Genomic DNA, 26,668 nt, shown 5'->3' with positions numbered 1-26,668 from the left:
ACCTACGCTTGATTTCACCAATCTTTTTCTCTTCACATATCTATAAAAGCTTTTACAGTCAGTTTTTATGTTCCCTGCAAGCTTACTCTCATATTCTATTTTCCCTTTCTTAATTAATCCCTTTGTCCTCCTTTGTTGAATCCTGAACTGCTCCCAATCCTCAGGATTCTTGCTTTTTCTGGCCAATTTGTATGTCCTCTCCTTGGATCTTATGCTATCCCTAATTTCCCTTGTTAGCCACGGTTGAGTCACCTTTTTTGTTTTATTTTTATGCCAAATTGGGATGAACAACTTCTGTAGTTCATCCATTCGGTCTTTGAATGTTTGCCATTGCCTATCCACTGAAAGTTACGTGGCTTTCTGTGGGCAAGATTGATTCTTCCAGGTTGTAGTTTGTTCTGGTCGATCAGAGGCTGGCCAGGCACCAGCCATACCATACGCTGCAAGGTAACGCAGGCCAAAGTCACACAAGATTTGGTCCACCAGCCATTGGAGTCTCGTGAGAATAAAGATTGAAAAAGGTCCTTTTGCTCCTGCATCGGGCCAACATCCAGGGAAAGGTAAAGCTCAGCGACGGGTTTGTGGAGTTACCAGGGTCCCATCTCCTCCCTTCACGAGCCCAGGGCCACGGAGGCCAATGGCAGCATCCCCACTGCCACCTATCGGTTACCTCAGTCCAAACCAAGGAGTGAACCTGGGATCTTCTGATCTGCTAACTTGGATTTTATCAAACCCAGTCCTTCAGGAGTTTAAAGGAGAGTATTTAAAAAAGGGGGGGGGGGGGGGGGGGTACAGACCACAGAAAAAGTACTGAACACTACAAAGGCTGGCGAATGCAAAACAGGGTTTTATTGTGTAGACGTTAGGCAGGGCAAGTGAGTGGAATACCGCCCCTTTGAAGGGTTTTTGTGCTATATAACACATGAATTAATCATCAATTCCATAGGAATTTCAGTGACTTCTGCATCTGGCCAACGGTCATGGGAACGGTATGCTGCGTAGAATCCTCTGGAGAGCCTCGTTTTCCCTAAGGGTGTGAAGCGTGTCTTCATACAGATGGTTGACTGTGCTACATAGCTGCTCGTGCGGAGGCTCTGTCCTCCTGCACATCACCACAGTGGCGACCGTGCACAACAGCAGGAAGAGCAGCACCTTCAGCAGCACCTGGCAGAACGAGTGCCCCTTCTGAGATGCTGACGGACTTGCGGAAGAAACTGGTTCTGAAAGGGGTTACGGAAGGGAGAAAAAGCAGTGAATGAATGTACGCTTGAACATAGATAGTGATAGCACAAGGCGGAGTATTCCAGCCTATAAACACACAGGTGATCTAGTATTAAGAACGAGGTGATTCTCTCTCTCTCTTTCCCCTCCCCCCCTCCATGGTTAGGCCTGTTTCCACTGCAGGGGGTGTAACTGCAAGCCTTTTCACCGACTGGTCAGTTTTAGCAGTTTCAAGGAACCTCTCCACCAGGATGCTCCCACCCAATATTCTCTCTCCTGATGGTGACATCACAGCCTCACCAGGTACTTCCCCACCGAGCACAGCTTAGATTGGCCAGAATTAAACCTACATTCTCCTTTCTGTGGTATCCAGTGTTGGTGTTCCATCACTGAGACCAACTTTATTCCTTTTGTTTTGCTTTCTAATTCAAAGTTTGCACCCTATGTTTTTCCCTTGTTACGGAAACAGATCATTTGGCCTATCAGGTCTGTGCTGGTGTTTCTTTCGCCTTGAGCCATCTCATCGAACCCCACTCACTCCCCATACCACTTAAAATCCATTGTTAAGCAAACAGCTACTTCCCTTTCAAAATAAATTCTGGATTCTGCTTCAGGAGAGGTTTGAGGCAGAGAAGTCCGCATTCTCACCAGCCTCCATGTGAAGAGTGTTTTTCTCGCCGACTAATTCCTTTTGTGATTCTCTCAAATTCCCTCTGGTTACTGTCTTGCTGACCACTGGAAACCATCTCATCGTAAACCACTTCGGCAAACTCATCCCTTATCCATCTTGGCTCGAGTAAAAAAAGCTAACTTCTCAAATCTTTCTTCACATCATGCCTGGAATGTTCAGAATGCAGTTGCTGAATGCAGTGCTCAGCATGGTACTAAAGCACACAAGCCAGACACCGAAGCGCGAATCTCTGACTGCTTGGTATGCCAATCATGTTAGACACACTACAACATGCTAGGGCTAGCAAGGAGGGAGAAAACAAATAACATGAGCCCGGCTTCCCACTGCTGCTCGCCGTCCAATGATCCCGGTGCGTGTGGGCACCGAGTGCGGACTGAACTTTAAAGGCTTCCCCAATTGAGAGCCTGTCAAAATTCACCCTCCAGCTCCAATGGAACAACCATTGTAGAAGGGCCTGGTACCCATGGAACCACATCCCAGCAAGTGACCGAGCCTCCCACAGGGGACAAGGGAAGGGGAAAAAATAATTGAAGTAAGGGATTTCAATTTTCAGGCGCTTTACATTGAGTGAATGATGAACTCGCTATGAGGGACCCGCCCACTTCCAGTACTTTTGCACAGCAGATGGAATTCTGAACAAGATTCAGTTTGCAATTCTCTAAGAATTTTCACAGCTCACCCGACTTCTACCTTTCACTTACTTTCCAACACACCATCACGTTTTTCTTCCTTTGGCTCATTTAATCTCTGTAATTTCTGTGCATCGTATTCCTTCCTGCGCCTCTCCTTCTCCTCCATTTTCTCTCGTTTACGCAGCTCTCGCTCCCTTGCTTCTTTGGCCCGCAATTCCGCTTCACGTCTTTTCTCCAACTCTGCAACAACAGACGTTCTCTGTAAAAATGGCAGTTGAAGCTTTTGGATGCGATGAGAGACCTGGCTCAAAAAAGGGCAGGCTTAGTACTAAATATGGCTGGATATAAGGTGTTCAGGAAAGATAGGGAAGGAAAGAAAGGAGGTGGGGTGGCAGTATTGGTTAAGGAGAATATTACAGTGCTGGAGAGAGAGGATATCCTGGAGGGGTCAAGGACAGAATCTATTTGGTTAGAGTTAAGAAACAATACACTACTAGGTGTATTCTATAGGCCACCGTCTAGTGGGAAGGATATGGAGGAGCAAATTTGCAGGGAAATTAGAGGAGCAAGAACTATAGAGTAGTGATAATGGGGGTCCTCAACTTAACTAATATAGACTGGGATAGTAATAGTGTAAAGGGCAGGGAGGGGAAAGAATTTCTGAAGTGTGTTCAGGAGAACTTTTCTTGATTAGTACGTTTCCGGCCCAACGAGGAAGGAGGCATTGCTGGATCTGGTTCTGGGGAATGAGGTGGGTCAAGTGGAGCAAGTGTCAGTAGGGGAACATTTAGGGAACAGTGATCATAGTATAAGGTTTAGATTAACTATAGAAAAGGACAGGGAGTAATAACGAGTAAAATTACTTAATTGGACGAAGGCCAATTTCAGTGGGTTGAGAATGTATCTGGCACGGGTAAATTGGAATCAAACATTGGCAGGCAAAACTGTAATCAAATAAAGGGCTGCCTTTAAAGAGGAGATGGTTCGAGTACAGTCGAGGTACATTCCCACGAGGAAAAAGGTGGGGCAACTAAAGTCAGAGCTCCCCGGATGACGAAAGAGTGAGAGCAAGATGAAGCAGAAAAAAGGGGCATATGACAAATGTCAGGTTGAGAATACAAGAACGAACCAGGCTGAATATAGAAAGTTCAGAGGGGAAGTGAGGGGCAAAGAGTGTATGAGAATAGATTATCAGCTAACATAAAAGGGAATCCAAAAGTCTTCTATAGGCATTTAATAATAAATGGGTAGTAAGAGGAGGGGTGGGGCTGATTAAAGACCAAAATGGTGACCTACATGGAGGCAGAGGGTATGGCCGAGGTACTAAATGAGTTCTTTGCATCTGTCTTTACCAAGGAAGATGATGCTGCAAAGTCATAGTGAAAGAGGAGGTAGTTGAGATATTGGATGGGATAAAAATTGATAAACAGGAGGTACTAGAAAGGCTGGCTGTACTTAAAGTAGGTAAGGACTGGATGGGATGCATCTTAAGATGCTGTGGGAAGTAAAGGTGGAAATTGCGGAGGTACTGGCCATAATCTTCCAATCCTCCTTAGAAACGGGGGTGGTGCCTGAGGACCGGAGAATTGCAAATGTTACACCCTTGTTCAAAAAAGGGTGTAAAGATAAACCCAGCAACGACAGGCCAGTCAGTTTAACCTCGGTAGTAGGGAAGCTTTTGGAAACGATAATTCGGGACAAAAATCAAGTCACTTGGACAAGTATGGATTAATTAAGGAAAGCCAGCACGGATCATGTTTAACTAACTTGATTGAGTTTTTTTGATGAGGGCAATGCGGTTGACAGTGTACATGGACTTCCAAAAGGCGTTTGATAAAGAGCCACATAATAGACTTGCCAGCAAAGTTGAAGCCCATGGGAAAAAAGGGACAGTGGCAGCATGGATACGGTATTGGCTAAGTGACAGGAAACAGAGAGTAGTGGTGAACATAAAATAAAAGCAGAAAATGCTGGTCAAGCATCTGTGGAGAGAGAAACAGAGTTAACGTTTCAGGCCGGTGACCCTTGGTCAGTCGTGGTGAACAGTTGTTTTTTGGACTGAAGGAAGGTACACATTGATGAAATTTAACACAGTTAAGTGTGAAGTGATAGATTTTGGTAGGAAGAACGAGGAGAGGAAATATAAACTAAAGGGTCCAATCCTGAAGGGGGTGCACGAACAGAGCGACCTGGGGGTATTTGTGCACAAATCATTGAAGGTGGCAGGGCAGGTTGAGAAAGCAGTTAAAAAAGAATATGGGATCCTGGGCTTCATAAATAGAGGCATAGAATACAAAAGCAAGGAAGTTATAACGAACCTTTATAAAACACTGGTTCAGCCTCAACTGGAGTATTGTGTCCAATTCTGGGCACCGCACTTTAGGAAGGATGTGAAGGCCTTAGAGAGGGTGCAGAAAAGATTTACGAGAATTATTCCAGGGATGAGGGACTTCAGTTACGTTGATAGACTGGAGAAGTTGGGGTTGTTCTCCTTGGAGCAGAGAAGGTTGAGGGGAGATTTGATAGACGTGTTCAAAATCATGATGGGTCTGGACAGAGTAGATAGTGAGAAACTGTTCCCATTGGCGGAAGGGTCGCGAACCAGAGGACACAGATTTAAGGTGATTGGCAAAAGAACCAAAGGCGACGTAAGAAAAAACTTTTTTACGCAGTGAGTGGCTAGGATCTGGAATGCGCTGCCTGAAAGGGTGGGGGAGGCAGACTCAATTGTAGCTTTCAAAAGGGGGTTGGATAAATACCTGAAGGAAAAAGAATTTGCAGGGCTACGGGGAAAGGGCGGGGGAGTGGGACTAGCTGAAGTGCTCTTGCAGAGAGCCGGCACGGGCTCGACAGGCCGAATGGCCTCCTGAAGTGCTGTAACTAATCGGATTCTATGCTTTCTGCTATTGTTTTTTATATCTTCTATCTAGGAGTAGCACTCTTGCCTCCGAGACAGAAGGTCGCAGGTCAGGAATAGAAATAGAACTAGGAATGAGGTTCTGCTGAGAGAGTTTGAGGAGCTAGAGTTCAAATTGAAATGCAGAACCTCACTGGAGTAATCTCCGGATTGTTAACTGAGCCACGTGTAAATTGGCATAAGGACAAGCAGATCAATGCGTGGCTGAAAGAGTGGTGTGGGAGGAAGGGGTTTCGGTTCATGGGGCACTGACCCCAGTACTGGGGAAAGAGGCAATTGTTCTGTTGGGACGGGCTCCAATTAAACTGGGCTGGGACCAGTGTCCTGGCAAATCCAATAACTAGGGCAGTAGATAGGGCTTTAAACTAATTAGGGGGGGGTGGGAGGATTCAGGAAAGAGTAAATTAAAAAGCAAGAGAAATGTCAAGACTAGAGCAGAGTAGCGATCTGGGTAAAAATAAGCAGAGTGGGTCAGAGCGCTTAACAAAGGTGATAGGGCGTTAGCGGCTAAGGTGATATCAGGGAAAAATAGAAAAAAGTTAAAGCTAAAAGGTACTATATCTGCGCGAAGCATTCACAAAAAAATAGATGAATTAACAGTGCAGAAAGAAATAAATGGCTTTGATCCAATAGCCTTTAGAGATGTGGCTGCAGAGTGACGAAGGTTGGGAACTAAATATTCCAGGATACTTGAGGTTTAGAAGAGACAGGCAGAATGGAAAAGGTGGGGAGACCCCTGAAAATAAAGGATGGAATAAAGACAGTAGAGAGAAAAGGATCTTAGCTCCTAACTTCAAGCATTCTGCACTGGAATTTTCTGATCAGCGAGCAGCGCATCACTCTGAAAGACGAAGGCTTTGATCCTCACCGGGGCGTTAGGCAATAGCCTTCACCCATCTAGAAGGGACTCCCAGTCATATAAAATCCATTCATCAAAAACAGGACATAGTGTAGAGATGAAATTGCAACACATTCAGTGGAATGCAAAAATTATTTTTCAGCTCATCTGACTATTACATAGAAGTTACAGCACAGCACAGAAACAGGCCATTTAGCCCAACTAGTCTATTAAGGGCGACTCAGTTATGAAACAGAACAAATGCAGCACCAGCAAAATGTTGGCACTCAGAATATGTGCACAATTAAGAGACTTGAAATCTGTTTCTTCAATTCCCAGATGGCTCAGCTGGTCAAGGCAGTGAGTAGTTGAGCCACAAAGGCCTGGAAGATCCCAAGTTCAATCGCAGGTCTCTGCTGAATTAATTGATCTTAGCTGGCGCATGACGATTGACGCCAGCACTCCTGAGTTAAGGGAAGGAATAAATGCAATAGCCTTCACCCATCTAGAAGGTACTAGAGGGCTGTCGGTCCCCGTGAAATTGCCCACCCCATCAAGAGTCCTCAACTTCAGGATAGCAGGGGTAAAAAGGAGACAATATTGGAAAAGGCCGCAGCTTGCTTGAACTGTTAACTGCGTCACGACCCCACTCTCATTTGCGCAGTAGTCGTCATATCCGGGTGAACATTTATTATTAGACACCTCGTCTCTTACCCCTCTCAACGTGTAGTCGCCGCTGTTTCTCACGATCTTGTTCGGACTGAATGGTTTTCATGTAGCGCAGCACCTGTAGTATCCAAGAGTGAAAACAGAGTTAACAATGAGCCTTCTTTCAACTGAATAAGCACCATGTGTAGAATTACACACCAGTTGTCCAGCACAATAACTGGACATTATTTTGTACAGAGCACGTCACTTAGAGACACGTTCTTTTCAAATATTCTGTCCTCTCACCAAAATTACTGCCTACACTATCAGTGACAGACCTGCACCCACCAGTACTGTACCCCAGCGTTAGTGACAGACCTGTACCCACCAGTACTGTACCCCAGCGTTATACCGTGACAGACCTGTACCCACCAGTCCTGTACCCGTGTTATAGTGACAGACCTGTACCCACCAGTACTGTACCCCAGCGTTATACCGTGACAGACCTGTACCCACCAGTCCTGTACCCGTGTTATACAGTGACAGACCTGTACCCACCAGTACTGTACCCCAGTGTTAGTGACAGACCTGTACCCAACAGTACTGTACCCGTGTTATAGTGACAGACCTGTACCCCAGTGTTAGTGACAGACCTGTACCCAACAGTACTGTACCCCAGTGTTATACAGTGACAGACCTGTACCCACCAGTACTGTACCCCAGTGTTATACAGCGACAGACCTGTACCCACCAGTACTGTACCCCAGTGTTATACAGTGACAGACCCTGTTTTTGGATACAACCCAAGTTTGGAAGAGCTGCACCGCTGGTGGTTTTCAGAGTTCTAAAATGTCCTGCTGTCTCTGGGATCCCAGCGATTTTGCGGCTGGACCACATACTTTGAGCTTAAGAAACAAATTGTTCATTTGTCATCTAGTCAAGGTTGTCACGTTTTGTCAAGTTGAAAACGCGATGGAGGAAGACAGTTGGTTTGCCCCAAACAAGTCGAATTACATTTATGCAAATAGGTTAAAATTTGGGCCCAGATTTTGTGGTGGGTAATGACGGTGAACTGTCAGCATTCGCCGGCATTACCCTCTCAAACTGACCATAACTTCAGGATTTAGCACATGTGCATCTAAACGCTGAAATCCAGAAGTTGTGGTCAGTCATTCACTGCTCCAACACAGGCTGCGCTGTGGACCCCCCCCCCACACACATAGCCGGCAATCAGTGTGGTCAGGGAAATCAGTGAAACTGATGAAAACTTGGGCTGTTTCGTGCCAATATCACTGTTAAATATCTCATTAAATGTTAATCCTTGTTGGAATAGGTGTAACTGGGATTTTAACAGCATTTGCATGCTAAACAAATGCTCTGGCTCTGAAAAACTAATTTTTATATTTGTGGAATGTCAAATTTCTCCATTATGATAAAAATAACAATTTTTAAAAATGTTAAAGTTTGTTCATGATAATTCAGCTTCTACTTTAACCTCAGTGTATGTCCCAATCTTTATTGCGCGCACACATTTTAAAAATGTGCAGATAATTCAGTGCTTTTTATTTCCTGGTTTGCTGTCTGTGAGAATTGTTCAATGCGATTGGCTGCTTAGACAGCTTGTTGACGACACTGCTGCTCTGCAATGGGGATTACCATTTCACAGCACTACAACCAATTGCACGTCAAGAAAGGTAAACTTCTCGCCACAGAGATCATGAGATCTCTGTGGGCGGCTTTCTACGAGGCCAGCAGCGAGTGCTTTAGCTTCGCCGCTGACCGCAAATTACAGGCCATCAGCGGGGTTTAGTGTATTCACAAATTGAGTTGTGCACATATGTACAACCTTGTCAGAATGATCAGACAGCCTCTTCCAAAACTGGACAGTGGTCATGCTAGCCTATCCACAAATTTAAAATAAAACATCTCGTTGTATGATGTTTAACGCTGAGACCGATATCATGTTGTGTTTACTGTAAGGACAGATGGTGAGGCTTACATTGGCTGCACTCTGTTTGCATTGCTTCTCATCCAGGCAGTCGCCTGCCACCTTCTCGAGCAATGGATCGAGTGGGTTTCCTTTTAAATCCAACCACTTCAAGTTCTGTAGACAGAAAAGGGAGTCAGTTAACCTCTTTGCTGCTCAAGAGCTTGCTATGCACAAATTTGGTGCCACGGTTTATAAATTACAACAGTAACTACACTGCAAAAGTACTTCAGTGGCTGTAAAGTGCTTTGTAACATCCTGAGGTCATGAAAGGCGGTACAGAAATGCAAGGTCTTTCCCTTTCTTCTACTTTAATATTGTCCTTCCTCCTTACCGATGTCTTCCTCTCTTTCCGAAGCCTGAACTGAGCTAGATCCATGTGTTTGTCACAAACTCGAGGTAACACATTTCAACACAGAAACTCTTAGTGCAGCACCAGGTTTTGATTGTTATAGAAGTGGGGTTTTTTTGCTCCTGTCTTTTAATGACTGATAATTGTTAAGGACTGAGTGGCACTGCATTAATCAATGTTCTTTCCCCTCGGACATGAGGAAACTATCCCCAATTCCCACTCAGAAACCACGGTAGCTGACGTGGAAAACTGTCACACAGTTGTAGTAGGGAACCGTTTACTGAGGTTGTGGTGGAGGTACATTGTTGGAGTGGAGGGAGCTTTGCTGGGTATGGAATTACCGCCTCTCCTCACACATGCCCCAGGGCTCTATCCCGGTGACAAAAATGACTAAATGTACAAATTTAGACTGACAGTACAAGTGTTGCAGAATGGAAAGTCATTTATTGACTGCTGCACTGGGACAGGCTGGCAGGTACAAATTTACAAAGTGGATCGGTGGAACTGTTCCTGAATAACAGAAGCATCATGGGGACGGTGGGTAAATATTACGTAGACATTTTTGTCTAAGTTTTAGCTTTGCATTGGCTCTTTGTCACAGTACTAAGGAGTTAATCACCTTCAGTCACAGAAAATACTTCCCGCTTCACTCGATGCAATGTTCAGTTGGCTGTTTCCTTGAAGGAGGAGCCAAGTCACTCAATTCAAATACAAATATGTTGTGTGTTTAATTGCCACCTTTTTTGAATAACAGGCCATTATTCAAATTTTGCTTAGCTCTGGTTCCTGCTTCGTAGGGACTTGCTTGGCCCGGAGCTTTTAGGGAAGGTTTTGATTGGAACCACTGAAGAAAACAAGATAAGCCAGACAACTTATATAGTTGGCAAGGGAAAGATTTTTTTTTAAACTACATAAAGTTTCGATAGTGTTTGATGGGGTAGACATAGAGAAGATGTTTCCACTTGTGATGAGTCCAAAACTAGGGGCCATAAATATAAGACAGTCACTAATATATCTAGCAAGCAATTCAGGAGAAACTTGTTTACCCAGAGAGTGGTGAGAACGTGGAACTCGCTACCACAGGGAGTGGCTGAGGAGAATAGCATAGATGCATTTAAGGGGAAGCTGGATAAGCGAATGAGGGGAAGGAAGAGAAGGATTTGTTGATAGGGTGAGAGGAAGCAAGGTGGGAGGAGGCTCATGTGGAGCAGGAACGCCGGCATAGACCAGTTGGGTCGAATGGCCTATTTCTGTGCTGTAAATTCTATGTTAAAGTATAGTCATAGTTTTAGCAATAGAGTTGCAAACCATTTATTTTTACTATACCTGGAGCTAGCACAGTGCAAGAACTACTGCAAGTATACAGGCTATGTTTCTGCTATTAATCACTTGTTCTATTATTGTTTAATAAATGTGTTGGCTGATTAAAGACCAAAACGTAGTCCAGCTTAGTGTCCTTCTACCACTTTGGAAGACAAGGAGGCTCCTATGGAGGCACAGCATTGAACCAGTGGCTGAAGGAATCTAAAAAATAACCCTCCGTTCATTATTCCTGGTTCACCGATCTTATCTAGATATCAGAGCAAGTGATAACACTAACTGGGACACAGGGATCTAGGGCTTACCTACGTGTAGGCAATAACTAAAGCCAAAAATATCTGGAACAAAAGGGGTAGAAGAACCCAACATGCAACAGGCTCTTAATAGTCATCGGCTACACACTGGCCCTTGGCAGTTACTAGGTCAGTTGATGATAGCCAGCTCTACCTGTCTGGTACTACCGAGTGCAAGGTTATTGCTGTGCTATCTGACTGCCCGTTCAACATCCAGTTCGAGATAAATTCCTACAGCTCACCTTGGACAAGACGGAAGCAATCTTGTTGGTTCCTCGCCAGTACCCACATGTCTCTGGCTGAGTCCATTGACCTCCCTGACTGCACAACCGTGACATTCTGTTGGACAGTGAACTGCTTTAAACTCCACATCAAGTTCATTGCCAACACTTTTGTTCTTTCATCCCCTCCCCCATTTCCCAGCTCCTACACTTGCTTAAAAATCTGTTCCATTTCCTGCTTTTCTCCAGTTCTGACGAAAGGTCATCGACCGGAAACGTTAACTCGGTTTCTCTCTTCACGGATGCTGCCTGACCTGCTGAGTATCTCTAGCATTTTCTGTTTTTATTTCATTGCCAACACTGTCGTCTTCTACCTCCAGAATACAGACTGATCTCACCCTTCATTGCATCAACTGCTTCAACCCTTTATTACCCTGAAGATCAATTTCTGAAATGTTTTCTTCACCAGCCTCTCCAACTCCATCCCTTCAAAACCTTCCATGAATCAGAACTCGGTGGTCCAAGTTCTCTCCTGCACACAGCTCCAACACCAATCACCTCATGAGAAATTATTCAAGATCTTTGAGGGATAAATAAACTGAACCTCGATAAATCAAAATTGCCACAAAGTTCAGAAACAGAAGACATGGGCTCAAACTTGAAAGTTGCACGGAGTTTAGATTCAGCTTATCAGAGGGTGTGGAATGGACAGCCCAGGGAGGAAGTGGGGCACAGCGTGCGGGCCAAGTCAAGGGAGAATTAGATAGCGATCTGGGCGAGCAGGGATCGGGTGATTGATTGAGCGAGAGGGTGTTAGCTTTTGGGACCGTACAAATGGACTGTAGTCCTCTCCGCTCCTGTACTCTCCTATCAGCTTGGACTTTAAAAGAGTGCCGATTGTCAGAGGAAGAAAGAATGAGTTAGAGTAGGAGACTGGGTGATTAGCCTGGATTTCAACACAGCTAGGCTGAAGGGAGAAAAAAAGAATGCGTACGACAAAATATTTTCAGGTCAGGAGGAACAAGAGAGGAAAGTTAGCAGCACTGACCATTATAGTGACAAGAAACAGGACAAGGATCGCCCTTCCCCATGGCATGGCCGAGGCTAGTGTTGATAAAACATGGACAGAGAGATTGCAGGCTGAAGGAGACAGATTGGCCAACAGAAAACAAGCTTTCCCATCTACCCTGTCCAGCCGTGTGCGAGAGGTATTAGAGCAGGCGCCTTACCTTGAGCTGAGCGAAGCTGACCGGCAGGCTGGTCAGTTTGTTGTTGTACAGGTCCAGATGCTGCAGGTTCAGGAGACGCCCAATGTCTGAGGGAAGCTCCTGCAGCTGGTTCTTGCTGAGGTCGAGTTTGATGAGGTGAGTCAGGCTGCAAAACTCTGGCTGCATTCGATGGGACAAGGACGTTCCGAACAGAGAAATAAAGGCAAAAAAAATCACAAACAGTTCACCAAAACACCAGCTGCTACTCCGGGGAAATCCCAAAACTGAGACTTTGACTCCAGTAAAACCTGTTCTCACTCAAGCTGCACCCACCTCCAGCCAGGCATCAATTTCCCCTGGCTGGAGAGTCTAGAACTCAAGGGCACAGTCTCAGGATAAGGGGTCGGCCATTTAGGACTGAGATGAGGAGGAATTTCTTCACTCAAGGTTGTGAATCTTGGGAATTCTCTGCCCCAGAGGGCTGTGGAGGCTCAGTCGTTCAGTATATTCAAGGCTGAGATCGATAGATTTTTGGACTCTCGGGGAATCGAGGGATACGGAGATCGGGCGGGAAAGTGGAGTGGAGGTCGATGATCAGCCATGATCTCATTGAATGGCGGAGCAGGCTCGAGGGGCCGTATGGCCGACCCCTGCTCCTAATTTTTATGTTCACACAAAATCCTACACACACCCGCCCACCACAGTGCTCAAGGAGGCCAAAGCACCACCTGTATAGCACCAAATTAACCGTCCAGCAGCAGCCACGATGCCACAATCGGCGTCAGTGGCCCTGGGCCAAGAAATGAAAAGGAAAACTTCCTGCTCCTGCTCACTATCCAGTAACTCCTGCTGCAAAATGCGTGTGTCCCTCGGGCGAGGACGGGATTGGGATCAGCTATACTGCCCTCCATGGTCAAAGAAAAAAATAACTTCCACTTATATAGCACCTTCCACAATATCAGGACACCCCAAAGCACTTCACACATGAAGTATATTTTAAAATGTAGTCACTGAGTAACATAGGAAACGCAGCAGCCTACTTGCGCACAGCAAGCTCCCACAAACAGCAATGAGATGAATATTGGCCAAGACACCAAGAGAATTCCTCTGCTCTTTGAAATAGTGGCCTCGGGATCTTTTATGTTCACCCGAGAGAGCAGATGGGGCCCCGGTTTAACGTCTCATCAGTAAGACGGCACGTCCGACAGTGCAGCGCTCCCTCAGTACTGCCCCTCCGACAGTGCGGCACTCGCTCTGTACTGCCCCCCCGACAGTGCGGCGCTCCCTCAGTACTGCTCCTCCGACAGTGCGGCACTCGCTCTGTACTGCCCCCCCGACAGTGCGGCGCTCCCTCAGTACTGCCCCTCCGACAGTGCAGCGTTCCCTCAGTACCGCCCCTCCGACAGTGCAGCGCTCCCTCAGTACTGCCCCTCCGACAGTGCGGCGCTCCCTCAGTACTGCTCCTCCGACAGTGCGGCACTCGCTCTGTACTGCCCCCCCGACAGGGCGGCACTCCCTCAGTACCACCCCTCCCAAAGTGCAGCGCTCCCTCAGTACCGCCCCTCCCACAGTGCAGCTCTCCCTCAGTACTGCCCCTTCCGACAGTGCAGCACTCCCTCAGTACTGGCCCCTCGACAGTGCGGCGTTCCCTCAGTACCGCCCCTCCGACAGTGCGGCGCTCCCTCAGTACCGTCCCTCTGACAGTGCAGCACTCCCTCAGTACTGCCCCTCCGACAGTGCGGAGCTCCCTCAGTACTGCCCCTTCGACTGTTCTCCACTCCCTCAGTACTGCCCTCCCTCAGTACCGCCCCTCCCACAGTGCGGCGCTCCCTCAGTACTGCCCCTCCGACAGTGCGGAGCTCCCTCAGTACTGCCCCTTCGACTGTTCTCCACTCCCTCAGTACTGCCCTCCCTCAGTACCGCCCCTCCCACAGTGCGGCGCTCCCTCAGTACTGCCCCTCCGACAGTGCGGCGCTCCCTCAGTACTGCCCCTCCGACAGTGCGGCGCTCCCTCAGTACTGCCCCGCCGACAGTGCGGCGCTCCCTCAGTACTGCCCCTCCAACAGTGCGGCGCTCCCTCAGTACTGCCTCTCCGACAGTGCGGCGCTCCCTCAGTACCGCCCCTCCGACAGTGCGGCGCTCCCCAAGTACCGTCCCTCCGACAGTGCGGCGCTCCCTCAGTACCGCCCCTCCGACAGTGCGGCGCTCCCTCAGTACCGCTGTCCTCCGACAGTGCGGCGCCCCCTCAGTACCGCCCCTCCCACAGTGCGGCGCTCCCTCAGTACCGCCCCTCCCACAGTGCGGCGCTCCCTCAGTACCGCCCCTCCCACAGTGCGGCGCTTCCTCAGTACCGGTCCCTCCGACAGTGCGGCGCTCCCTCAGTACCGCCCCTCCGACAGTGCGGCGCTCCCTCAGTACCGCCCCTCCGACAGTGCGGCGCTCCCTCAGTACCGCCCCGACAGTGCGGCGCTCCCTCAGTACCGCCCCTCCGACAGTGCGGCGCTCCCTCAGTACCGCCCCTCCGACTGTTCTCCACTCCCTCAGTACTGCCCTCCCTCAGTACCGCCCCTCCCACAGTGCGGCGCTCCCACAGTGCAGCGCTCCCAGAGTTCTGCCCCCCCAGTACCCCGCCCCCTCAGTACCGCCCCCTCCACAGTGCAGCTCTCTCTCAGTACTGCCCCCTCCGACAGTGCAGCGCTCCCTCAATACTGCCCCTCCCACAGTGCGGCGCTCCCTCAGTACCACCCCTCCGACACTCCCTCAGTACCGCCCCTCCCACAGTGCAGCGCTCCCTCAGTACCGCCCCTCCCACAGTGCAGCGCTCCCTCAGTACCGTCCCTCCGACAGTGCGGAGCTCCCTCAGTACTGCCCCTTCGACTGTTCTCCACTCCCTCAGTACTGCCCTCCCTCAGTACCGCCCCTCCCACAGTGCGGCGCTCCCTCAGTACTGCCCCTCCGACAGTGCGGAGCTCCCTCAGTACTGCCCCTTCGACTGTTCTCCACTCCCTCAGTACTGCCCTCCCTCAGTACCCGCCCCTCCCACAGTGCGGCGCTCCCTCAGTACTGCCCCTCCGACAGTGCGGCGCTCCCTCAGTACTGCCCCTCCGACAGTGCGGCGCTCCCTCAGTACTGCCCCGCCGACAGTGCGGCGCTCCCTCAGTACTGCCCCTCCAACAGTGCGGCGCTCCCTCAGTACTGCCTCTCCGACAGTGCGGCGCTCCCTCAGTACCGCCCCTCCGACAGTGCGGCGCTCCCCAAGTACCGTCCCTCCGACAGTGCGGCGCTCCCTCAGTACCGCCCCTCCGACAGTGCGGCGCTCCCTCAGTACCGCTGTCCTCCGACAGTGCGGCGCCCCCTCAGTACCGCCCCTCCCACAGTGCGGCGCTCCCTCAGTACCGCCCCTCCCACAGTGCGGCGCTCCCTCAGTACCGCCCCTCCCACAGTGCGGCGCTTCCTCAGTACCGGTCCCTCCGACAGTGCGGCGCTCCCTCAGTACCGCCCCTCCGACAGTGCGGCGCTCCCTCAGTACCGCCCCTCCGACAGTGCGGCGCTCCCTCAGTACCGCCCCGACAGTGCGGCGCTCCCTCAGTACCGCCCCTCCGACAGTGCGGCGCTCCCTCAGTACCGCCCCTCCGACTGTTCTCCACTCCCTCAGTACTGCCCTCCCTCAGTACCGCCCCTCCCACAGTGCGGCGCTCCCACAGTGCAGCGCTCCCAGAGTTCTGCCCCCCCAGTACCCCGCCCCCTCAGTACCGCCCCCTCCACAGTGCAGCTCTCTCTCAGTACTGCCCCCTCCGACAGTGCAGCGCTCCCTCAATACTGCCCCTCCCACAGTGCGGCGCTCCCTCAGTACCACCCCTCCGACACTCCCTCAGTACCGCCCCTCCCACAGTGCAGCGCTCCCTCAGTACCGCCCCTCCCACAGTGCAGCGCTCCCTCAGTACTGCCCCTCCCACAGTGCAGCGCTCCCTCAGTACTGCCCCTCCCACAGTGCGACGCTCCCTCAGTACTGCCCCTCCGACAGTGCAGCACTCCCTCAGTTCCGCACTAGAGTCTCAGCCGAGATTTTGTGCTCAAGACTCTGGAGTGGGACTTGAACCCACGACCTTCTGACCCATAAGAAATAGGAGGAGTCAGCCATTCGGCCCCTCGAGCCTGCTCCGCCATTCAATGAGATCATGGCTGATGATCTACCTCAACTCCATCTTCACGCACTATCCCCATATCCCTTGATATCTAAAAATCTATCAACCTCTGGCTTGAATATACTCAACGACTGAGCCTCCACAGCCCTCTTGGGTAGAGAATTCCAAAGATTCACCGCCCTCTGAGTGAAGACATTTCTCATCTCAGTCCGAAATGGCCAACCCCTTACTCTGAGGCTGTGACCCCTAGTTCTAGACTCCCCAGCCAGGGGAAACATCCTCTCAGCGTCATATTTCAATGAGATCATCTCATTCTTATAAACCCCAGGGAATTATAGGCCTAGTCTACTCAATCTCTCCTCATAGGACAATCCACCCCATCCCAGGAACCAGTTTGGTGAACTTTCCTTGCATTCCCTCTATGGCAAGTATATCCTTCCTTAGGTAAGGAAAGACGACTTGCATTTCTATAGCACCTTTCACAACCACCGGACGCCCCAACGCACTTTACAGCCAATGAAGTGCTTTTGAAGTGCAATCACTGTTGTAATGTGGGAAATGCGGCAGCCAATTTGCGCACAGCAAGCTCCCACAAACGGCAATGTGATAATGACCAGATCATTTTTTTTTTATAGCGATGTTGATTGAGGGATAAATATTGGCCAGGACACCGGGGAGAACTCCCCTTGCTCTTCTTCAAAATAGTGCCATGGGATCTTTTACTTCCACTCGAGAGCAGACTGGGCCTCGGTTTAACATCTCATCCGAAAGACGGCACCTCCGACAGTGCAGCACTCCCTCAGCACTGCACTGCCTAGATTTTTGTGCTCAAGTCTCTGGAGTGGGACTTGAACCCACAACCTTCTGACTCCGAGGTGCGAGTGCTACCCACTGAGCCCCGGCTGGAGAGCAAAACTATACACAGTACTCCAAGTGTGGGATCACCAAGGCCCGAAATCATTGCAGCAAGACTTCTCTACTCGTATACTCCAATCCTTTTGTAATAAAGGCTAACATAACACTTGCTTTTTTTGGACTCAGAGGCAAGAGTGCTACCCACTGAGCCCAGGCCGACAACTATAGCATGCTGAGGCTCAGTGCCTTGACAGACAAGAATCGCTGACCAGACACACGGAATCATAAGCCAACATGCATCAATGGATTCAACGGAATAAGTGTGGAGTCCACAAGGTGTCGGGCCAGTCGATGCTCTGGTACGACATAATAGTGTCAGGGCTGTGGGCGGATGCCCACTGTGATTTCCTTATCTTTGCTACCCTCAGTGTGAAGTACTGAGCAACGGTCACACTACTGCGTGGGGGATGGGGGAGGGTAACATGGGGAAAACACATCATAAATGTTGACGTGAAATGAGCAATCTCAATCCGCCTTAAGAGCCACAAGAAAAAACTGGCTTGGAACTGGAGATCCCACACAGAGACCGAACGATAACCAGTGCCTGAGATTTACTCTGGGAGTGTTTGATGGGACAGTGTAGAGGGAGCTTTACCCTGTATCTAACCCGTGCTATACCTGCCCTGGGAGAGTTTGATGGGACAGTGTAGAGGGAGCTTTACTCTGTATTTAACCCGTGCTGTACCTGCCCTGGGAGTGTTTGATAGGACAGTGTAGAGGGAGCTTTACTCTGTATCTAACCCGTGCTGTACCTGCCCTGGGAGTGTTTGATGGGACAGTGTAGAGGGAGCTTTACTCTATGATGTGCCTCAATAAATCCGAGACTCAATGTTAGCGGAACAAAACAAGGCTTTTATTAACTTAGAAGGTAACACACAGCGGAGAGGTATCTTCCATCCAGAGGTCTGCTGTACTGGATGTGAGGTAGGCTGGGCCTGCTTACATAGGGGCCAGGTATGGGCGGAGCCCTACACACAATACAATACAATGGTGAGGAAACGGAACTGAGGTAAGGGAAATGAAACTGAAACCAAACCACAGTCACAGGCAGAGAATACATTTCATCACATTCACCCCTTCTATAGATTTAGTCTGTTCGGGGGTTTGATAGTCCTCTGTGGCTGTTGTGGTGCCGCGGGTGTCGGCTGGGTGTCCCCGGTGGCCTCCTGGGTCTCTGCCGGGGGTGTCGCCAGGGTTGTTGAAGGGGTAGTTGGTGGGGGTACCGTTGGTCGATGTTCTTCCGGGGGTGATGAAAGAGTAGTGGGTGGGTAAGAGTTGCTGTGATCGTTGTTGCTGCTGTTGTCGTGGTTGTTGTCGTTACCGGCTGGGGCGACGTCTTATGGACACGGTGTCCTCCCTTCCGTCGGCGTGCCGGACATACGCGTATTGGGGGTTGGCGTGGAGTAGGTGCACTGACTCCACGAGAGGGTCCGTCTTGTGGCCCCTCACATGCCTTTGCGCGAATACCAGACCTGGGGTGGAGAGCCATGACGGCATGGATACGCCCGAGGTGGATTTCCGGGGAAAGACAAACATTTGCTCATGAGGCGTGGCAGTACACAATAGCGACCGCATCGAATGGAGCACATCTGGGAGGACTTCTTGCCAGCGGGAGATAGGGAGGCCCTTGGTCCTTAGAGCTAGAGTGACTGCTTTCCATACTGTCCCGTTCTCTCGCTCCACTTGACCGTTACCCCGGGGGTTGTAGCTGGTGGTACAGCTTGTGGCGATCCCCCTGGACAGCATGTACTGGCGTAGCTCTTCACTCATGAAGGACGCCCCCCTATCCGTATGGATGTAGCTCAGCATGCAGAACAGGCTGTTGAGGCATTTAATGACCGTGGCGCTGGTCATGTCTGGGCAGGGGAAGGTGAATGGGAAACGGGAGTATTCGTCCACAATGTTCAGGAAGTAAACATTGCGGTCGACGGATGGGAGGGGGCCCTTGAAATCTAAGCTAAGCCGCTCAAAGGGCCGTGTAGCTTTGATTAAGTGGGCTCTATCTGGGCGGTAGAACCGAGGCTTGCACTCAGCGCAAGTGCGGCAGTTCCTGGTCAGAGACCGAACTTCCTCAATCGAGTAGGGTAAGTTGCGGGACTTTATGAAGTGGAACAGCCGCGTGACCCCTGGGTGGCAGAGGTCGTTGTGGAGGGTCTGTAGCCGATCCCCGGTGGCGCTGGCACACAGCCCTCGTGAGGGGGCGTCGGATTCGTTAAGGGCCCCTGGCCGGTAAATGATGTCGTAATCGAAGGTGGAGAGCGCGATCCGCCACCTAAGAATCTTATCATTTTTAATCTTCCCCCTCTGTTTATTATTGAACATAAACGCTACCGACCGCTGGTCGGTAAGTAGGGTGAAGCGTTTGCCGGCTAGATAGTGGCGCCAGTGGCGCACTGCCTCCACGATGGCTTGGGCCTCCTTTTCCACGGAGGAGTGTCTGATCTCGGGCTCTTGGAGGGTCCTCGAGAAGAAAGCTACGGGCCGCCCCGCCTGGTTGAGGGTGGCCGCCAAGGCAAAGTCAGACGCATCACTTTCCACTTGAAAGGGAGTGTTCTCGTCCACTGCCTGTAGCGTGGCCCGCTCAATATCCCGCTTAATGCTTTTGAAGGCGGCATGGGCCTCAGCAGAGAGTGGAAAAGAGGATGCTTTCAAGAGGGGGCGGGCTTTGTCGGAGTAGTTGGGGACCCATTGGGAATAATAAGAAAATAACCCCAGGCACCTTTTCAGGGCTTTGGGAGTGTTGGGCAGGGGCAGCTCCCGTAGGGGGCGCAATCGGTCGGGGTCTGGTCCGATTTCCCCATTCTCCACCACGCTGCCTAGTATGCAGAGGCGCGTGGTGTTGTAAACGCACTTGTCCTCGTTGTAGGTGAGGTTGAGTTTTTGTGCGGTTTTCAGGAACCTCTCGAGGTTCGAGTCGTGATCCTGCTGGTTGTGACCGCAGATGGTGACGTTGTCGAGGTAGGGGAAGGTTGCCTGCAAGTGGTGGTCATCGACCATGCGGTCCATCTCCCTCTGGAAGACCGAGACCCCATTTGTCACCCTGAGGAATTGGTAGAGGCGTCCGTTCGCCTCGAAGGCTGTGTACGGGCGGTCCTCTGGTCTGATAGGGAGCTGGTGGTACGCTGACTTGAGGTCGATGGTGGAGAACACCCGGTATTGGGCGATTTGGTTCACCATTTCTGATATGCGGGGTAGCGGGTAGGCGTCTAGTTGGGTGTACTTGTTGATCGTTTGGCTATAGTCGATCACCAGCCGTTTCTTCTCGCTACCCCTTACCACCACCACTTGGGCGCACCACGGGCTGTTGCTGCGTTCAATAATGCGCTCCTTCAGGAGCCTGTCTACCTCGGTCGCGATAAACCGCCTGTCCTCCCAGCTGTACCTCCTGCTTTTGGTCGCTATTGGCCGGCAGTTAGGGGTAAGGTTCGCGAATAGCGAAGGCGGCTTTACCTTCAGGTTAGCTAGACCGCACACTGTGAGGGGCGGCTGGGACCCACCGTAATTGAGCGCGATGCTTTGGTGGTAGCACTGGAAATCCAGGCCCAAAATCACGCTCGCACATAGATTCTTCATGATTAGTACATTAAAATTAACGTATACAGTTCCGTTAACAGACAATTGTACCGTGCAGTAACCCATAATGGTCGATGTCTGGGTTTTATCAGCCATAGAGATGGTACCCCGAGTAGGGACCACCTTTAGGGAGAGTTGTTGTGCCAGTTCAGGGTGGATAAAACTCTCCGTGCTTCCACTGTCAATTAAACATTTAACCCCGCACCCGTTTACCTCGATGTCCACCATTGATTTGGATAGCGGGTGCGGCCTGGTCTGGTCCACTGTGACCGATGCCACTGTAGGGCCCTGATCGAGACAAGATGGCGTCCTCGCTGTCTGCTCACAAGATGGCGGACCCCACGAGGTCGGGCAAGATGGCGTCCAAGATGGCCGCTCCCACGGCACACACGCGGCGGTGGCGGGTTTTCCGGCGGAGTTCCCTCTGCACACCTTCCCGAAGTGCCCCTTCTTACCGCACTTAAAGCAGGTGGTGCCTTTCGCCGGGCACAGGTTTCTGGTGTGCTTCGGCTGCCCGCAGAAGTAGCAGTTGGGTCCCCGACGCGTCGCGGCTGTCGTAGGGCTTCTGGGGGGAGAGCGGGGCCCCGACGGTGTCGGGCTGCCGGGCGGGGAAGATGCCTTCCAAGATGGCGGCGCCCTTGGTGCACACGTGGCGGCGTGGACGGCGCGGGCTGAAGAGTAGGCGTCCGAGTTTCTCTGGGCCACATCCAGGGATCGCGCTGTGTCCACAGCCTGTTTCAGGTCCAATCCCGTTTTTTCCAGCAGTCTCTGCCGGATGTAAGTGGAGCTGAGGCCTGTGATAAAGGCATCGCGAACAAGCTCGTCAGTGTACACTGCGGCTTTTACATCTTGGCACTTGCAGTCTTTGCCAAGCGTTTTCAGGGTGCCTAGGAACTCATCCAGCGATTCCCCAGGTCGCTGTGCGCGAGTAGCGAGCAGATGCCTAGCATACACCTCATTCGTAGGCTGCTGGTAATGCGCCTTTAAGATGTCGCAGGCGGCCGGGTACGTGTCGGCGTCTTGGATGAGGGGGTAAACCCGGTGGCTTACCCAATTCCGCAGAATTCCGAGTTTCATACTCGCAGCGTCCGTAGCGTCTTTGACGGCTGCGGGATTGTCCAGGAAGAATTCCATACACATAAACCAGTGTCTGAAGCGTGCCGATGCGTCCGAAGCATGCTGGTCCAAATCCAAACGTTCGGGTTTCAAGAGTTGATCCATTGTGTTGAAAAATAAGTTAATAAAATTGATGTGCCTCAATAAATCCGAGACTCAATGTTAGCGGAACAAAACAAGGCTTTTATTAACTTAGAAGGTAACACACAGCGGAGAGGTATCTTCCATCCAGAGGTCTGCTGTACTGGATGTGAGGTAGGCTGGGCCTGCTTACATAGGGGCCAAGTATGGGCGGAGCCCTACACACAATACAATACAATGGTGAGGAAACGGAACTGAGGTAAGGGAAATGAAACTGAAACCAAACTACAGTCACAGGCAGAGAATACATTTCATCACACTCAATATCTAACCCGTGCTGTACCTGCCCTGGGAGTGTTTGATGGGACAGTGCAGAGGGAGCTTTACTCTGTATCTAACCCGTGTTGTCCCTGCCCTGGGAGTGTTTGATGGGACAGTGTGGAGGGAGCTTTACTCTGTATCTAACCCGTGCTATCCCTGCCCTGAGAGTGTTTGATGGGACAGTGTGGAGGGAGCTTTACTCTGTATCTAACCCACGCTGTACCTGCCCTGGGAGTGTTTGATGGGACAGTGTGGAGGGAGCTTTACTCTGTATCTAACCCGTGCTATCCCTGCCCTGAGAGTGTTTGATGGGACAGTGTGGAGGGAGCTTTACTCTGTATCTAACCCGTGCTGTACCTGCCCTGGGAGTGTTTGATGGGACAGTGCAGAGGGAGCTTTACTCTGTATCTAACCCGTGCTGTCCCTGCCCTGAGAGTGTTTGATGGGACAGTGTGGAGGGAGCTTTACTCTGTATCTAACCCACGCTGTACCTGCCCTGGGAGTGTTTGGTGGGACAGTGTGGAGGGAGCTTTACTCTGTATCTAACCCATGCTGTACCTGCCCTGGGAGTGATTGATGGGACAGTGTAGAGGGAGCTTTACTCTGTATCTAACCCGTGCTGTACCTACCCTGGGAGAGTTTGATGGGACAGTGTAGAGGGAGCTTTACTCTGTATCTAACCCGTGCTGTACCTGCCCTGGGAGTGTTTGATGGGACAGTGTGGAGGGAGCTTCACTCTGTATCTAACCCCGTGCTGTACCTGCCCTGGGAGTGTTTGATGGGACAGTGTAGAGGGAACTTTACTCTGTATCTAACCCGAGCTGTACCTGCCCTGGGAGTGTTTGATGGGGACAGTGTAGAGGAAGCTTTACTCTGTATCTAACCCCGTGCTGTACCTGCCCTGGGAGTGTTTGATGGGACAGTGTAGAGGGAGCGTTACTCTGTATCTAACCCGTGCTGTTTTGCGCTGGGAATGAAAACAGGATCAGGCTTGGCTCAGCTCACGTACAATGAAATGACTCTTTGATGAGGTACTAGTGGTGAGCACCATCTCTAGAACTGAATCCCAGCCGGACTGAACGCCTTCAATGTGGCAGCATCGAAAGGAAGAAAATGTAAATACTGCAGAAAGTTGAGAACATTGTGTGTGTAACAAGCTGTGGGAGGTGCTCCGAATGTGCCATATATACACTCCTCGCACTGCTTTGTTGTTTTTGTTAAGTCATTGTTTTTGTAAAAGCTCGGAGGTATCTTGTTTCCTCACACAGCCTGGAGTCTCCGTGCTGCATCCCGTGACAGTCACACAAGGGTATTGCCATTCTCTGCGACATCTCGTTTTAGCCAATATTCCCCCTCCCTCTCCTGAAAGTGTTTTTCTGAGTGAGGGATTTTTGTTTAGTGCTAATTCTGACTGCTCTTTCCCCTGATGGTTTGAGTCCCCGTGGGCTGTGGTTTGACAAGCACCAGCAGTGCCTCGATGCCACACTCAAGTGCAAATCTCAACAGTAAGTGGCACACAAGTCAATTGATGGTAGAGACATGACAACTAAGCCCGATTCTGTCCTCACACACGGAGCAAGCAATCAGGCTCCGGAACCTGGCCCATTTTCTTCTCTCCTCAATGCAGGGGCCATGAGGCCAATGACGTTCCTATTACCATCCATGCTGAGATCAGGAACGTAGCTCACGCCTTCTGGCCTGTAAGGCTCAGCTACAGGCTGACTTTACCGCTCCGCCATCAGGGGAGGGGGCAGTTCATTGTTCAGCAACCATCTTTATGAAAGCTCTGGGATAGCAGGATGTTTTCAAGAGCAGTCCAGAGTTTTGGTGCTGTGTCCCATGACAATCCCACAAAGACAATTTGAAGCAGATGCAACTTGAAGCAGCTCAGCAGAGAATTCACACAATGTCTCACATACTAGTGACTAACTTCTCCTCCATCCCCGCCCCACAGACCCACAACACACACACCTCGTACAGTTAAAGACTTACCGGCAACATGACGAGACAATTACAGGACAGATCCAAGATGGTGGCCTTGGGCAGGGCTGCCTGCAAATACAAGACATTACCATATGCTAATGTTAGACAGAATTACAGCCAAATCACTAACACACCTGCTGCACAAGCAGGCAGCAACCTCAGGCTCTTACGGACTGTTAGGAGCTGGCTAAAAGGCACAAATGACTATTTCCCAAATATACTCCGATCGACTCAGCTGTAACTCCCTCTGTATTTATACGTTAGTGGCACTCCTGCAGCATTGATCGCAGTAAATCAGGGGCTGGTTTATGATGACAGCAGTATGAGGGAATAGAGCTTTACTCTGAATCTAACCCCATGCTGTACCTGCCCTGGGAGTGTTTGATGGGACAGTGTAGAGGGAGCTTTACTCTGTATCTAACCCGTGCTGTACCTGCCCTGGGAGTGTTTGATGGGACAGTGTAGAGGGAGCTTTACTCTGTATCTAACGTGTGCTGTACCTGCTCTGGGAGTGTTTGATGGGACAGTGTAGAGGGAGCTTTACTCTGTATCTAACCCGTGCTGTACCTGCCCTGGGAGTGTTTGATGGGACAGTGTAGAGGGAGCTTTACTCTGTATCTAACCTGTGCTGTACCTGCCCTGGGAGTGTTTGATGGGACAAAAACTCAGCAGTCACAGCCCTCTGGGACAGAGAATTCCAAAGATTCACAACCCCGAGTGAAGAAAGTCCTCCTCATCTGGGTCTTAAATGGCTGACCCCTTATCCTGAGAATATGCCCCCTGGTTCTAGACACTCCAGCCAGGGGGAAACAATCTCTCAGCATCTACCCTGTCAATCCCCCTCGGAATCTTGTATGTTTCAATGAGATCACCTCTCATTCTTCTAAACTCCAGAGAGTATCGGCCCAATCTCTTATCATAGGACAGTCCTCTCATCCCAGGAATCAATCTAGTGAACCTTCGTTGCACCGCCTCCAAGGCAAATATATCCTTAGGAAAGGAGACCAAAACTGTGCACAGTACTCCAGCTGTGGTCTCACCAGGGCCCTGTACAGTGTGAGCCCAGACAGTCAATGTAGGCTGTTCAACGGCAAGAACCAGCCCGGCCAGCCCAGCACCCCAACCCCAGCCAGCCCAGGCCCGGCACCCCAACCCCCAGCCCGGCACCCCAGCCCCCAGCCCGGCACCCCAGCCAGCCCAGGCCCGGCACCCCAACCCCCAGCCCGGCACCCCAGCCCAGCCACCCCAACCCCAGCCAGCCCAGGCCCGGAACCCCAGCCCAGCCACCCCAAACCCCAGCCCAGGCCCGGCACCCCAACCCCCAGCCCGGCACCCCAGCCCAGCCACCCCAACCCCCAGCCCAGGCCCGGCACCCCAACCCCCAGCCAACCCAGGCCCGGCACCCCAACCCCCAGCCCGGCACCCCAGCCCAGGCCCGGCACCCCAACCCCCAGCCAACCCAGGCCCGGCACCCCAACCCGGCCAGCCCCCGGCTCTAAGCCCCCCGGCCCCACTCACCAACTCCCGGACCGGCCCCTCGCTCAGGCCCGGCCTCCCAGCCTCGGCGCCTCACCCCCGGGTCCCCCAGCCTCGCTCCCCCGGCCCCGCTCACCAGCTCCCGGACCGGCCCCTCGCTCAGGCCCGGCCTCCCAGCCTCGGCGCCTCACCCCCGGGTCCCCCAGCCTCGCTCCCCCGGCCCCGCTCACCAGCTCCCGGACCGGCACCTCGCTCAGGCCGCTCAGGCTCAAGTCCAGCTCGTGTCCATCCAGCCGCTCCCGCAGGTTGGGGTTGGCGCTCAGCTGCTTCCCGCTGTTTTTCGGCATCTCTCCGCTCCTGGGGGGGCGAGGCCTGAGCAGCGGGCCGAGTGACGGGCGCCTCTCAGGCTCAGGCTCCGGGCCGGCCGCGGGGACACGTCACACCAACCCGGGCACAGACAAGGAGAGCGGGCGGAGTCAGGAGGAGCCTCCCGGGGAGCGGCTCACAGTCAGGCGGCACAGCGCCACCCGCGGCCGGGAGGAGCAGCGACAGCCTCCAATCCAAACCCAAAACCAATTCCTATCCCAATCCCAATCCAAACCCAATCCAAAACCAATTCCTATCCCAATCCCAATCCCAATCCAAAACCAATTCCTATCCCAATCCAAACCCAATCCCAATCCAACACCAATTCCTATCCCAATCCCAATCCAAACCCAATCCCAATCCA

At 51.3% G+C, this 26,668-nt stretch overlaps 1 protein-coding gene across 1 annotated transcript; it reads right to left on the bottom strand.

The window, feature by feature from the left end:
- Positions 1-827: 827 nt before the first annotated feature.
- On the bottom strand, positions 828-26,404 carry lrrc59 (leucine rich repeat containing 59). Its single transcript, XM_085963198.1, has 7 exons — positions 26,169-26,404; positions 24,472-24,531; positions 12,350-12,508; positions 8,947-9,051; positions 7,014-7,086; positions 2,614-2,784; positions 828-1,220 (listed from the first exon to the last, which is right to left on the bottom strand). The coding sequence occupies exons 1-7, from the start codon at positions 26,283-26,285 to the stop codon at positions 979-981; spliced, it is 927 nt and encodes a 308-aa protein (XP_085819324.1). The 5' UTR covers positions 26,286-26,404; the 3' UTR covers positions 828-978.
- Positions 26,405-26,668: the final 264 nt, after the last annotated feature.

This window comes from Somniosus microcephalus, chromosome 21, assembly GCF_052327205.1.
Source record: "Somniosus microcephalus isolate GS21.2 chromosome 21, FLI_Smic_1.0, whole genome shotgun sequence".
Lineage (NCBI taxonomy): Eukaryota > Metazoa > Chordata > Chondrichthyes > Squaliformes > Somniosidae > Somniosus > Somniosus microcephalus.
This window is presented reverse-complemented; position numbering and strand designations above follow the sequence as displayed.